The sequence below is a fragment of the Schistocerca cancellata genome, chromosome 1, assembly GCF_023864275.1.
Source record: "Schistocerca cancellata isolate TAMUIC-IGC-003103 chromosome 1, iqSchCanc2.1, whole genome shotgun sequence".
Classification (NCBI taxonomy): Eukaryota; Metazoa; Arthropoda; class Insecta; order Orthoptera; family Acrididae; genus Schistocerca; species Schistocerca cancellata.
In genome coordinates, this window is record NC_064626.1 from 90,712,950 (window position 1) to 90,729,414 (window position 16,465).

At 40.0% G+C, this 16,465-nt stretch overlaps 1 protein-coding gene across 1 annotated transcript in view; it reads left to right on the top strand.

The window, feature by feature from the left end:
* LOC126182348 (uncharacterized) overlaps nucleotides 1-16,465 on the top strand; it is a 128,214-nt gene that overhangs the window by 41,961 nt on the left and 69,788 nt on the right. Inside the window, exon 3 of the mRNA XM_049924885.1 lies at nucleotides 11,681-11,859. Within this exon, the coding sequence (XP_049780842.1) occupies nucleotides 11,681-11,859 (179 nt within the window). The remainder of the gene's footprint in view (nucleotides 1-11,680; nucleotides 11,860-16,465) is intronic.

Sequence of the window (16,465 nt, forward strand, 5' to 3'; positions counted from 1 at the left end):
ACTCCTCCACGCCCCTCCCACGGCGCCACTGGCAGAAGATGACGCGGCGACCGCTCTGTCCCCACTGGGGCGCCAGGACAAGAGCCCAGAGTTTGTTAGCGTAAGTTTATTCATACTGCTAGTGACATTCGTATATGAGTGAGGCTACGACAACTGCTCACCGAATATTTATAAATCTCGTGCCTTAGTTCCCCATTCGGACATAATTTTATTTTAAAATCATAAAGGAAACGCCTTCCTGATGTTCGGCGGCTGTTATTCGCTTAATCACAAACTGGCTTTCAGCTCCTTAACTCGTCGTCAAGTGTCAACGTGACGCTGACCTACAAACTGAGAGCCGGATTGTGATTAAATAAACACCAAGAAAGTGTTTGCAGTGTCGTGTTCTGTCAAACACTGAGTATCGTTAAGTTAATTCATTTTCTTTTCTTTCAAATCGTCTTATATCTCAACGATATTAAACCGTAGAAAACAAAGTTACCTGTCCTTAGGTTATTAAGTGAACGAATCAGTCTGAACTGTGAAATTTAAAGGTGTAACTAAATTAGGAAATGAGTCACTAGAAGTAGCTGACGACTTCTGATACTTGAACAGCAAAATTACTCTGCTATTCACAATAATGTGCCGGGCAGAGGGTTCAATAAACCACCTTCAAGCTGTCTCTCCTCCGTCCCATTCTCGAACGGTGCGCGAGAAAAACGAGCACTTAAATTCTTCTGTGCGAGCCCTGATTTCTCTTACCTTATACTGATGATCGTTTCTCCCTATGTAGGTGGCTGACAACAGAATGTTTCCGTAATCGACGGAGGGAACTGTTGATTGAAATTTCAGGAGAAGATCCCGTCGCAGCGAAGGACGCCTTTGTTTTAATGATTGTCACTCCAATTCATGTATCATGTCTGCGGTACTATCTCCCCTATTTCGCTATAATACAAAACGATCTGCGCTTCTTTGTACTTTTTCGACGTCATCCGTCAGTCCCACCTGATGCGGATCCCACACTGCACAGCAATGCTCCAGAATAGGGCGGACAAGCGTCGTGTAAGCAGTCTCTGTAGCAGATCTGTCACACCTTCTAAGCGTTCTGCCAATGAATCGCCGTCTTTGGTTTGCTCTACCAACAACATTATCTATGTGATAGTTCCAATTTAGCTTCTTTGCAATTGTAATCGCTAAGTATTTAGTTGAATTTACAGCCTTCAGATGTGTGTGACTTACCGCGTAATCGAAATTTAGCCGATTTCTTTTATTACTCGTGTGAATAGCTCCACACTTTTCTTTATTCAAGGTCAACTGCCGCTTTTCGCACCACACAGATATCATATCTACTTAATTTTGCAGTTCGTTTTGGTCATCTGACGACTTTACAAGACGGGAAATGACTGGATCATCTGCAGACACACTGAGACGGCTACTCAGATTGTCTCTATAGATCAGGAACAGTAGAGGGCCTGTAACACCGGATATTACTTCTGTTTTACTCGATTACTTTCCGTCTGTTACTGCTAACTGACCTTTCTGACAGGAAATCACGAATCCAGTTGTGTTTCACAAGAACGATATTTTCTGAAGCCCTGCTGACTATGTGTCAGTAAATCGTTTTCTTCGAGGTAATTCGTAATGTTATAATACAGTATATGTTCCGAACCCCAACTTCAAATCGACGTTAGTGATAAGGCCTGTATTGAGCTGATTACTCCTATTTCCCTTTTTGGGTATTGGTGCTACTTGAGCAATTTTCCAGTCTTTAGGTACGGATCTTTCAGTGAGCTAAATATGGGGCTATTGTATCAGCTTACTCTTAAAGGAACCTGACTGGTATACAATCTGGCCCGGAGGCCTTGCCTTTTTTAAGTGAGTTAAGCTGCTTCGTTACACCGAGGATATCTACTTCTATGTTTCTCATCTCGGCAGTTGTTCTTGATTGGAATTCAGGAATATTTACTTCGTCCTCTCTGGTGAAGGAGTTTCGGAAACTCTGCTTTAGTGGCACAGTCATCAGTGTATACACCGTTTTTATAGCGCAGTGAATGTATTGATTGCGTCTTGCCACTGGTGTGCTTTATGTATGACTAAAATCTCTTCGGGTTTTCTGCCAGATTCCGAGACAGAGTTTCGTTGTGGAAATTATTAAAAGCATCTCGCATTGAAGTACGCGCTATATTTCGAACTTCTGTAAAACTTTACCAGTCTTGCGGATTTTGCGTTCTTTTAAATTTGGCATGCAACAGCGATCTGACCCGTTTTGTGTACCATGGGGGATCAGTACTATCACTTATTAATTTATGTGTTATATATCTCTCAGTTGCCGTCGATACTATGTTTGCTATCATTCCACATCTTTTCTACGCTTACATGACCAGATGGGAAGGACTGGAGACTGTCTCTTCAAAAGACGTTAAGAGCTTTTTTATCAGCTTTTTTAAATAGGTATACTTTGCTTTTCTTTTTGATGGTTGTAGGTGTTACGGTATTCAACCTAGCAGCAACTACCTTGTGGTCGCTAATCCCTGTTTCGACATGATACTATTTGTGCAGGATTTGTTGCTCACAGGTGCTTTCGAAACAATTTACTCTTCGAGTGGGCTCATTGACTACTTGTTCGAAATAATTATCTGTGAAAGCATTCAGTAAAATTTCGGATGACGTTTTATGCCTGCAGCAGGCTTTAATCGTATAATTTTTCCAACATATCGAGGCTAGTTTAATGTCACCACCGAGTATAATTTTATGAGTGGGGTACTTATTGGAAATGAGACTCAAGTTTTCTTTGAACTGTTCAGCAACTACATCTTTTGAGTCGGGGGTAGGTAAAACGATCCTATTAATAGTTTAGCCCGATTGTCAACTACTACCTCTACCCATACTATTTCGCAGGAACTATCTACTTCAATTTCGCTACAAGGCAAACTACTCGTACTTCTGACAGCGATAAATACTCCACTACCTACTGTGTTTAATCTATCCTTTTTGAAAGGTCGATTGAAAAATTTTCGGCTGAACTTATTTCCGGCTTTAGCCAGCTTTCCGTACCTATAACTATTTCAGCTTCAAAGCTTTCTATTAGGGCTTTCTGGTTGTTTCCCAAAACAGCTACGACAATTTACAACTACAATACCAACTGTTGCCACAATTGCCATACTGTGTTTTACCTTACCCTTTTTAGACAAACTCCTTTTCTGTGGTTTCCTGAGACCCTCTAACCTAAAAAAGGCCCTCTAACCTAAAAAAGAAGAAATATGAATCAATATAGAGGAGATAGGAGATCCAGTATTACTATCGGAATTTAAAGAGTTTTGGAAGACTTAAGATCAAATAAAGCAAAAGGGGATAGATAACACTCCATCGAAATTTTTAAAATCATTGGGGAAGTCGAAAGTAAACGATTATTCACGTTGGTGTGTAGAATGTATGAGTTTGAGGACGTTCCATCTGACTTTTGAAGAAGCATCATCAACATAATTCTGAAGATTGCAAGACCCGACAAGTGCGAGAAATATCGCACAATCATCTTAACATCTGATAATCCAAATTTCTGACAAGAATAATATTCAGAAGAAACAAAATTAAAATGGAGGATCCATTAGATGACTGTCACCTTGGCTTTAGGAAAGGTAAACCACTAGAGAGGCAATTCTGACGTTGCGGTTGATAATGGAAGCAGGGAAGAAAAAGTCAAGACCCTTTCATTGGAGTTGTTGACCTGGAAAAGCTGTTCGACGAGGTCAAATGGTGTAAGATGTCCGAAATTCTGAGTAAAATAAGGGTAAGCTATAGTGAAGAGCGGGTAGTATACGACATGTACAAGGATCAACAGGGAACAATGAGAGTGGAAGACAGGGATGTACTCTTTCGCCCCTACTGCTCAATCTATTCTTCGTAAAAGCAGTGATGGAAATAAGAGAATTGTTAAAGAGTGAAATTAAAATTAAAGGTGAAAGGATATCAAAAATAACATTCGCTGATGACCTTTCTGTCTTCAGTGAAAGTGATCAAGTATTACAGGATATCCTGAGTGGAATGAACAGTCTAATGAGTGCAGAATATGGACTGAGAGTAAATTGAAGAAAGACGAAAGTAGCAGAAATGAGAACAGCGACGAACTTAACATCAAAATTGGCGGTCACGAAGTAGATGAAATTAAGGAATTCTGTTACCTAGGCAGAAAAATAGCCCATGACAGACTGAGCAAAAAAGGACAAAAAATGCAGACTAGCATTGGCGAAAAGAGCGTTTCTTCCCAAGAGGAGTGTGTCAGTATCAGACATAGGCCCTAATTTGTGAAAGAAATTTCTGAAAATGTACGTTTGGAGCATAGGATTGCATGGTAAGTGAAACATGGACTTTCGGAAAACCAGAAAAGAAGAGTATCGAAGCATTTGGAATGTGGTGCTACAGAAGACTGCTAAAAATTAGGTTGACTGATGAGATACGGAATGAGGTGGTTCTCTGGTGAGTCAGTTAGGAGAGGAATATATTCGTGCACTGACAAGAAGAGGAGACAAGACTGAAGGACATCTTTTAAGATATTGGGGAATAGCTTCTATGGTACTAGAGGGAGCTGCCGACGGTAGAAATTATAAAGAGAAGCAGTGATTGGAGTACATCCAGCAAATAATTTAAGTCAAATGTTGGAAGTGCTACTCTGAAACGGAGAGATTAGCACAGGAGAGGAATCCATGGTGAGGTGCATCAAACTAGTCAGAAGCCTGGTGGCTTAAAAAAAAGTGCCTATCATTTAAGAATACAGTATACCACCATTGTAGGAGTTGAACACCAGAAAAGACTTGTTCATTCACAAGAAAGTGCATGTTCCTACTTCAATTTTATCAGCCTCTCCCCTTTAAACCAAACGCTACTTCCTCCAGAATATAATTTATTCAGTTCCTAATTCGAGAGTGTAAAGATAGTGTCTATCCCATCCACAAGAAAAACATCTCCAGACTCATCTGCTGAAATTGTTACAGTGGCATTAAGGTATATTAGAAAAAGAAACGGCTCTAGCATGTCAAGTTACTTAGTGACGTGTTCCACACATCATAGTCACGACAGATAAATAAATAAACGTTTTGATGTGAACTGTCTCATTTGAAGAAAAATAAGACACAGTTTTTTAAACCAAAATATACTATTCACACGACTACGTGCTACGTACTTGAAGAATTCCTCTATGGAATAAAAGGGATTGTTAAGGAGACACATCTTGAATCTACATTGAAAAACTCTTCTATGATCTGAAATTTTTCTTCAGATGGTGTATATTTCAGTTTTTCTGTGCCAAGGTTGCATGAAGGGCAAAGCAAATCCTTCTAGTGTTATGAAAATCTCTGTTACTTTCAAACTCGGATTCACTGATTGCAACAAATTTTAAAGTTCATAAATGAATTATGAGGCTGTGATTAATATTCTCGGATTATTAGAGGGATACTTGCTGGACGTATGTGTGAGGACCACTCACGTAATTGTAATTAATTTCTTTGGGGAAATGAATACTTTTTGCCTCTGTCAGAAGTTAGGCAAGAATATTTTCCATTAAGACATCAGTGAATGGAAATATGGATATTATATCAACTTACTGACTTCTATATCCCTAGACTTGGAAATTATTCTCTTTGCAACAGAAACAAAGCTAAACATTTTAGAAAGTCTACTCAGTGGGTTTTCCAGTTGAACTTTTCATCAGTATGGGCACTCAACAACTTAAAACTTCTACAATGTTAATTATTTCTTGTTCGTATTTTCGGTTAATCAGCGGTAGGATGCTTTTCACAGTACAAAACTAGTTGGTGTGTGTGTGTGTGTGTGTGTGTGTGTGTGTGTGTGTGTGTGTGTGTGACTGTTTTTTCAAACTTTAAAGGTAGCCTATTAGTGGCTTCACTTTTACAAAAGCACAATTTACTATTTTTTCTGCTGATGATTTTTTACTAGCCTTCACAATAATGCATGTATCACCTGTGAAAATCACTAATTCTGTCTGCTGATGCCAGCAAAATAATAGATCATTAACATGAAGCAAGAACAGTAGTGAGCACATTTATCAGTCAGTTAATTAGAGCAGAAATTGCTGTGTTCATGAACATGGGTATGTACCGAGGAATAAAAATGTCCAATAGATTGCTTAAGAAGACAAAAGTGACTATAAACGAAAATATTTACAGAGGCAGTTAATAACCACCTGTTAAGCAGTAAGTTCTATACAGTGAAGGATTACTTGATAACACAGAGGTTTCCTAACAATGTAACACAAGTAAATAATAATAACACACCAGTCATATCACAGCACATTTTCGATCTTCATTTTGTTTTTATGGAAAACTTCATCTCAAAGTTCTGTACTGGAAAGTACTGGCATGCCTCTGAGCCCAATATCTCACTCATTGTTGAGGGATGTTAGCTCAGTATTTTCCGGCAAGCCGATGGGAAGTTATGGTACATGAAATTAAAACCTAACATCATCGTCATACTGTTGATTACCGTTGATATTGTGTACGTAGAGTATGCAGGTCTGTTGCTAAGAGATGAACGGACAGTACACCACCAGTCTGCTCTATTCACCACCCAGATATTCTAACTTCAGTATTCTGCTTCCCCTAAATCACTTGTGGCAAATGCCCATATGGTTTCTGCTGTGAGGCCCCAGCTGACTAACTGCCCCTTCTTGTCAAAATAGATGTGCAGATATCTAAATGTCTGTCCATAAGTATCGTAAGAATTATGTTTGTTGTCTTCAAGCTGTAAAACAACGAGATGTACAACATCCTTCAAACATTGATCCACACAGGCATAAAACTACCATTCCAGCTGTTACATGAACAAGGTTGAGCATGCTTTAGACATGGTGAAAGTGCGGGTCCACCATCACGAGAACTTTCTGCATACTCATTCGATGGTCTCAGGGATGCCTCCATCGAAGAGTGTGGTAGGCCTGGGCAGCGATGAATCGGCCACTTTGCAGACAGCATGCCAAGAGTCACTAGCAATGTGTCCCACAGAAGCCTGTTAGGGCCCTTGTTGACCATGTTTGGTATTAACGACCTGGCAGCATAATTTATAATAATCTCAGGCTTTATGTCAATACTTACTTACCTTATGTGTCTAGATTGGTAACTGTACTAGAGACCCGATCAGCCAGAGCATTATGACCACCGACCTACCAGTGATATAAACCCACCCAGGCGATGGAACTGTCACCCTGTGAGGAATAATTGCCAATCGACGCATGCACGGTGCGTCTCTAGTACCAGTGAGTATTCTGTGCATGTTTATAATGTGGAAGGCACGTGATATACCTGAGTGTGACCGAGGACAGAGTGTGATGGCCCAGAGGCCCAGCACAGAAACTGCACGACTTGTCAGGTGTTCTGGGACTGCAGTGGCGAGTGTGTTCAACATGTGGCGACACCATGGTGAAAGCACGTCCACACGTCGTGGGGTTGGGTGGCCACTCATCATTACAGATGTCGTACGTCGTAGGCTGTGCAGACTGGTGAACCAGGACAGGCAGCGAACTGTGGCGGAACTAGCATCCAACTTTAATGTGTCTAGACACACAGTGCACCAAACACTCCTAGTGACAGGCCTCTGCAGCTGAGAGCCTGTGTCTCTGCAAATGTTAACGACGTCAGCAACTGCGACTGAAATGGGCACACTACCATCGATTCCGGAACTTGGCGCAGTGGTATATTGTGGCATGATCTGCTGCATCCCGATACCTTCTTCATCACTCCGCTGGAAGGGCCCCAATCCGTCGTCTTCCAGGGGAACAGTTCCTTGACACGTGTACTGTGGGGTGGAGACAGACTGATGGCGGCTCCATTATGCTTCAGCGAACACTTACATGGACATCCGTGGGTCCAATGGAGCTCGTGTAAGGCACCATGACCGCCGAGGAGAATAGCATACTGGTTTGCAGACCACATACACCCCTGCATGACGATAATGTTTCCTGACAGCTTTTTTTCAGCTAGATAATGCACTACGTCACATGGCCAGGATAGTGATGGAATGGTTCAAGCAACACAGTGACAAGTCCCAATTGGTTTCCTGGCCCTCCAACTCACCAGATCTGAACCTGATCGAACACATCTGGGATGCGATTCAACGTGGCGTCGCAGCTTACGGCCCTCGTCCCCGGAATTTATGGGAACTGGGAATTTGTGTGTGCAGATGTAGTTCCAACTCTGTTCAGCGGCCTACAAAGGCCTCACTGCTTTCATACCATGATAAGGCTCCACTGTTATCCATGCCAAACGTGAACGTACAGGCTATAAAGTAGGTAGTCATAATGTTCCGGCTGATAAATGAATTTCCAGTACTGAGACACATGGGTAGCTTTGTCATTTGCCACGATAAAGTATGCCACTACGATCGTTTTGCCTGTTTTTGGGCATATCGTTAGGTCTTGTGTTGCGGCCCATTCCCAGGAGTTGTTCTTGTTACACCTCCATTTTCTCAGATTGGTATTGCAGTGTGTGATGGTAGTTCTTAAATGGTGAAGCACCTGCCACGTCGGAAACAACAGATGATTCGCAGCAGCCAGTGGTTCTTCAGGCTTTATGAGCATCTGATCAGTACAGTTTTGCAATAAATTTTTCATCCTATTTCAGGAGGCTCGTTTACAGAATTAGTCCTTCGCATTAAACTCCACTGGGATATCAGTAGTCTGTGCTGTATTTCGTAACCGTATAAATGGTGCTGGTGATAATCGGACTGCAACTTACTGTTTATGGGTCGAGCTATGTCGAAGGTTGGGTAAATTTGCCGAACTAGCGTTGATTTTAGGAGCCAGACACTACGCGCTCTTTCTCATTGTTTACCACGTCGGCACATGTGGCAACTGCAGAGTGGTACCAGGCATTTGTCGCATTCTCAGCTGCAGAGAAACATAGGACGAGAGCCGATGTTCTCAGAATTTGAGGATGAACTCCCCATTTCGTGCCGCTGAATTTTTGGATGATGTTATTATTCGCACACACTTTTCCCTTAACGTCCAAAATGTCACATTGTTGTCAAGTCGGATACCCAAATATTTCAGCGGTTCATCTGGTTTAGTTCTTGACCCGGCCTCGCCACTTTAAAGTGTGTATGTGCGTCTTTATTTCTAAAGTGAAAGACACACATCAGAGTTCTACTGGGATTTGATGTGCGGAAGTGTTCTCCATAGTATGTCTTTGAGAATTCAGACCACAAACGATTTTCCTTGTGAACCCATGGGAATATCGTCGATATATATATATATATATATATATATATATATATATATATATATATATATATATATATATATATATATATATATATCTGTGTGTGTGTGTGTGTGTGTGTAGATCGGCCAATATGGCCGAGCCGTTCTTGGCGCTACAGTTTGGAACCGGGCGACTACTACGGTCGCAGGTTCGAATCCTGCCTCGGGCATGGATGTGTGTGATGTCCTTAGGTTAGTTAGATTTAAGTTGTTTCGCACACACTCAGAGCCATTTGAGCCAATTTTGTGTGTGTGTCATTTTTTCGCCTTCTCCTGTGCCTATTTCCTGTTTGTAGCGTCACATAAAAAGTCTATTTTGAAATAGACGTTCCCCTAATTTTGTCATTTAAAGTCCTTGTTATAAAATTTATCGAGCAGCCGTTGGTGACTGACAGTATCATAGCCAGCAGAGAGATTTGTAAAAGCGAGTCCCATTATCTGTTTCTGTAAGAGGCCGTCCTTTATATGTTGAATGAGACTGAGTATTTTACCACAACCACCAAGCATAAATCCTACTGGTTCTGGTATGAATTTGGTCTCTAATGCTACAAAAAGTCTTTCAAAAAGTATTCTTTCAATGGCCCCATAGAGATGACACAAATGTGACAAAGGAGAGAAGTTTGAGGATCTGTAGGATCTTTCCCTTGTTTCAGCTGGGCTACCACTCTGGCTTTCCTCTACAGTTTCGGAATGCGCATGCTACTTACTGATACAGCTATTCATTAACTTTACATTACATTGTAAGGCTGTACTACCAAAATGCTTTATTCGTACACTGCAGATATCATCCACGCCAGCAGCCCTATGTTCCTTCATTTGTTGGTGTGGCGAGGACGTGTGTTTCATTATTCATATCTCGTTCGATTTTCAGTCTTTTTAATTTTATATTTTCCATTTAATTGAGGGTTGTAAGATAATCTGTAGGGAGATACTCTGGTTTGATCAGGTGGTGGTGTTGTAGGGTTGTGGCCCCTCGATGTCAGGATGTGGTTTCACCTTAGTTTCGCCTCGCATTGAAGACACTCCCACAGCACTCCCGGAACATCCGTCGAGTCGTGCAGTTTCTGAAATGCTCGTGCCGAGCCTCTGGGCCATCACAATCCGCCCTTGGAGGAACTCAGATAGACTGCGTGCCTTCCCATTCTACACACAGACAGCTCTCTCACTGGTACCACATGAAGCGCGCGTGTGTGTGTGTGTGACTAGCACACGTCCCTTGCCAGGTAACGCTGCTACAGTCTGGACGGTTTCATATCGATAGTAATTTGGTGGTCATAGTGCTTTGGTTGACCAGTGCGCTGACTGTGGCCAAACCCAAATAAAATAACTGCTTCTCTAAACATCTACTGTAGGCGTCTCCCCTATCTGTCTCTGTCATTTGTGCTGCACTCAATGAACCTGACAAAGTTTGGCTCAACAGTAAATCAATTGCACCAATTTTCTGGAAATGACTGGGGATTAAATGCAGATATGCTACGCAATGCCCCAGCATGAAAATGTAGTGACCATTATGCACAACGAGGCCTTGAGAACCGTTAATGGCACTGCCAGATCAAGTGCCACTCAATGGTTGCCTGTCCTATCCAACATTGCTCCTGCTCACCTGAGATCTAAAGCGACAGAGGTGCAAATTTTGAAGCCCCGTATGAACTCAGTTCTAAATACCGTATTCCATAAATCGACTGATTGCACACCTGAAGAAAGTCACACAGGCCACTTTGTGTTTATTTTCGTATTTATCTTCGATGTCACCGAGATGTAGAAAGAATGTGGGAATGAACATCCACCCAAAAGGCGCAGCTTATTCAGAAACCAACGGTGAAGCGTGCAGAGTCTGATCTTCGTTGTGGTGAATGCTCATTACTCATCTGCACCCGAATGGCGCAAGGGAGATATGGCTACCTCTTGATGAAGTTTTGGCTTTATAGTGAAAGTGTTGCATGTGACTGTGCTGTGGACGAACAGATACTTGTAGAGAACCGTCAACGGCATGTTTCGAAACTTAGCCTGAAAGACTTGTGTCAAGTGACTCCGAGTGCTATGGTATGATTATGAAATTTGAACATTCACCAATCAACATAATGTATATGTTTGTATGTTCTATAAGGAATACGTCAGTAATTATCTATCTGTACTAGAGTTTGTACTTGTCCTATCATAGTATTGGATGAATTTGTGCAAAAGTATTCTTCAACAAAGACCGCTCACTTTACCAAAACGTGTCAACAGACTCGCATACCATTCACAATTCACGCTGGAATAACCCAGTCTAATACCTTGATTCACACCTAATGGCCTGGATGTCAGCGTCGAAGGGCGACCTAAAAACTTGAGAAGTGGCTGCCTGAGTTTGGTTTCATTGCTCTGTTCAAGAAAAGACAGTCTAGTATCAAAATGTCACTTGTTACATCAGGTGACCGCATTTTATTGTTTAAGGTTGGATGACATGGAATGGAACCTGGAGACACTGCAAAAGGATCAGCTGAGGAGTGCGATCCTCTCCAAATTACTGCACGCTGTACAGCAGATCACAAGAGCCATAAACCACAGGAATCGCCTTGTCTTGGATTATAATTGGGAATTTCTTCATAATGACCAGAACCTCAGCAAAACTGGTGAGTATCTCCTTTGACAGTTTGTTATCTCTATATATGAAGGGCCATGTCCTGAGTGACTGACTCGTCACGACCCAGCCTTAATCACCAAGGATAGAAATTCGAAATTTGGAGAGAGTAAAGAAACAGTGTTTCAGCACTTATAAGAATTGAATTCCTGTGGGGGGAGAAATAGTGTGTGACTGTCTCTTTTTAAAAATAAATCTTTATTAAAGAACTATTGAAACAATTATTGACGCTACATCTATGTTACTTGAATTTTTGCTTAGAAATAAAAAGAAATACGGTTTTCAACGTTTTTGCAATAAGCAGTGAAATGTTTTATGAAATTATTTCATTATGAAAGCATTTTAAAGATAAATTAATTAAAATTTGTATTTGGATACTCGATTAGAAACAAGAAATACGTGTTTCGGTGTTTTTGGAAATTCAGCTCTTAAGTGAATGAAATAGTGTGTGACTCATTCACTGACTCATCATTCACTAGCCCAAACTGCTAATGAGACGAACTTGAACTACTGGAATGGGCGCTGGTCTTACACTGTTAGCACCATTTAGTGAGGCATTGTTCGAAATTCCATCCCTAAGAGGGTGAAGTAGGGGCTGAAATGTTTTTTCAAGACAAGTCACTCTTATGTTAATTGTGATGCTAGAGCTTGAAAACTGGTATTTGGTTTCTCAATCAGAAACAAAAAAAAAATACATGCTTCAGTATTTTTTAAAATTCAACTACTAAGGGGTTAAAATAGTGGGTGAAAGTTTATTTTGAAAATAAATCATTATTACAGTACTAATAAAGTATTTTTAAAGATGTATCTCTGAAAAATGGCATTGGACTTCTTTGTTAGTAATTAAAAAGTATGTGTTTTGGTGTTTTTGGTATTTTAGTCGCTAAGGGGGTGAAACAGGCGATGAACATTTTTCTGAAAGTATTTCATTAAGTAATCCTTTTTATAGCTAAATCGAAGAAAATTTGTATTTATGTTCTAGGTTGGAAATCTAAAAAATTATGTGTTTCGGTGTTTCTGGAAATTCAGCTGCTAAGGAGGTAAAATTGGGATTGAAAATGGTTCTGGAAATATTTGTTTACGAAAGAATTTTTCAAACAAAATGTTGAAAGTTTGTATTTGGCTTCTTGGTTAGAGGTAAAGAAATTGATGTTTAAATGTTTTCTGGAAAGATTTTACAAAAAATTTCTTTATATTAAAACATATTTAAAGTTAAATCTATGAAAATTGGTATTTGACTTGTAAAGAAATATGTGTTAGGGAATGAAAATTTTGATGAAAGTGAATGTCACCGAAATTACTCAAAAGGGTGGATTAATGAGGATCTCTGACTCCAGCTACCAGAATTGATTTCTGGTCGGAAGTGCATTCGGAAAAGACCATACTTCTACGGCCTTAATTAGCGTGAAAAGCTTAGAAGATGTAGCGATTTCTGAACGACGTAAAAATCCGGTAAAGAAATAACCGGTGTAGTCCATACACTCCACACAAGAGAAGCAGTGGGTGCTAAGATAGTTGTTAAATGAAGCCGAATGTGCCCTTTAAGTTATGTTAGGACGTAAATCTTGTCTAAGATAAAAAACACATAGATTATGGGGCTGTGTTTACCACACACTCCTCGAAGTGACACGAATGGTACACTACCCCTTGCCTACATGTCGGTGCTTATATACCCGCGTCAGAGTCATGCTACATTGGAGATATGCTGTAGCAAGATCTTTCAGATGGAAACTTTTTGCACATAGAAAAATGTTTTAAAAGCTCTGATGTCAGATGTCGCTTTCAGGTTAATAACACCCTAAAACTACGAATAAAACATAAACTGAAAGGGAACTATGATAAATTTGATGGCTCTGGAGTGTAAAGGATTGACTGCAGTAATTGTGACAAATATTATATCGGTCAAACAGGCCGCTCTTTTAAATTAAGGTTTAAAGAACTCTCACAGAAAAAAACGGCTTTGGGACAGCATTTATTTGATACTGGTCATTCCATAGGGAGCATTGAGAGTTGTGTGCGTATTCTTCACCGAGTGGGAAAAAGCCGTGCTCTTAATTTGTTAGAGTAGCTTGAAATTTATGAAGTAAAAAATAGAGAACCAACTAAACTGTTGAACTGGCAAAATGACTTTGCGCCCAATGCCTACTTTGCTTTATTTGACAATGTTTTACTCTAATCACTTCACGCCTCTGTTATATATAGTGTGTTAAAAGTTCACCTAGTATTGAGTGCATCACATATTTACTTCGTTTTCATACGTTTTACGCATGACTCTAGTATGTTCTTGTTCCCTCTCTATTTATTTCATAGACTACATTAATCAGATGATGTAGATCATCAACTGTTACGGAATTTTTATCATTCTTTTCTTGCAACGGCTGGGTACGAGGTGCCCTCTGCCGGTCACGTCCCTCCAGCCACCTCCCGCCTGTGCGGAGTTCTGTGGTTGGCGCTAACAGAGGGGGCTGATTATGTGCAGCACTGTATTTTCTTTCATTTGTGGCTCCTTTGGTGATTTGTTTTACGATTCTTTAATATTACCCGGTACACTATCAACTGTGTTTAATATTTATGTCATTATCTACAGCACATGTCAACCACTGTTTTTCAAGACTTCCCCCCTTTTAGCAATATTAATTTTGTCATGTTCTTCTTCTTATTTCTTTTTATTAATGTAATGCCTGTTATACGTTATAAGCTTATTACAGACTTCAACTTTTGTACCAGCCCTTTATTTTCGCTATTTCAATTAATTATTGAAAAGTAGTGTATGCCGACATTAGCGACTGGTGAAGTTACAACACAAACATCTTGTGGCTACTGTATGGAAACTTGTTTATATAGTAGTACTACTGACAACATGACTCGTGCATGTGATGTTATATATATGTATTTGACGATGCTGGTGCTGATTCCGCATTTAACATTTGACGATGCCACTGTGGCTGCAGTACGTTAGGACTTTGTTTTTATGAAATAGGTATGCCTCTTCATATTCAAAGTGCACAAATGTAAATTTTGTCAGCACTACTTTTCATTATGGTCTGTATTGTTCTTAAGCTGTATATAGTTTGCGAGTGAATTGAAGTTTTTCCCATTTTCGCTGCAGATCTAATGATGGTCATTAAAGACCGAAACCGATAATCTGTTATCAAAAGGTTTGTGACCATAGACGTAAATTAAAGGAAACTTTTTGATCGCCCCTTATATAAATCAGACATTATTTCTTCCTGTACTTGCCCTTTATTTGTCTGCAGCACCTCTTGCAACACTGCAATTATCTGCGTTTCCCGACACATTTCCGAGAACCTCTTTTTCTCCTCAATATACACGACGTTTTATACTCTTTTTATTCAATATTACTCCATACACCATCATTATGCTGACCCCTTTCAACATACAGGGACGTCGCCTTCATTAAGTCTTGAGTTCTTTTACGTAATACCTTATAACTACACTTAGTTGAATCTTCAGGCTTTTACTAGCTTCATATTCCATGCAACGTACATAGATATGAGATAATATGGCTCTCTGTCTCCATACACATCACACTCTCTACTATCTACATCAGATATAAATGTATATATATTTGTTTACGTTGTTCTCAGATGCAAACTGTAGTTTCAGATTTCTGACTTGATTCAAAGTGGTCAGTATGAGGTAATTGTTTCAGCTGCGCCATTGTAGTCAAGATAGTCAAAAATAAAGACAAATAACACTTAATTAATAAGAACGAAAGATAAACGGAAGTATGATACTTGCATTTGGAAATAAAGTTCCATCCAGTTCAGGCCTCTTAGTTCGCCAAACAGTGTAACTACGATGCAGAAGTACCTTCCCAACAGACTCTTAGATACTGTTATCTATAATTTTTCCCAGGGCTATAATGTTCCTGAGCCTCAATTCCTTCCAGATTTTCAGATATTCGAGAGACATTCACGTGAGGTTTCGTACAATTCTGAATGGTTGCTTATATACCTGCATATCCATTTTAGTTTGTGCCATTCTGCTTTATTCATTACTCTTTACTAGTACCAGTTATCCTACTTTGAAATTAGACGGGGTTACAGATTTTACATCGTATCACCATTTCGCATCTAACATTATTTCCCCTATGTTTACTCTTTCTTGTGCTTGATTATTGCCTAATGAGATATCGAATAAAACAAGAAAGTCAGTCAGCTCTGGTTTATGGTTACATATTAATTTGTATGATGCAAATACTGTTGCATCAGGCTTGTGGTTGTTAATGATGGCTTCTAATTCCTTAATATTATTACCCCATGTTGAATGTTGCCTCTACATCTTCTGCAAAGTCCCCTATAACCTTATCACTCATATTTATCTAAGGGAAAATCCTAAGATAATTATGTATCATATCCTGACAACATTTATTCACTTTTTTAGCATCAAACCGTTTACCGCCGACCGGAGTGACCGAGCGTTTCTCGACAGGTTCGAATCCTGCCTCGGGCATGTATGTGTGTGATGTCCTTAGGTTAGTTAGGTTTCAGCAGTTCTAAGTTCTAGGGAACTGATGGCCACAGCAGTTAAGCCCCATAGTGCTCAGAGCCATTTGAACCATTTTTTGGAAACCG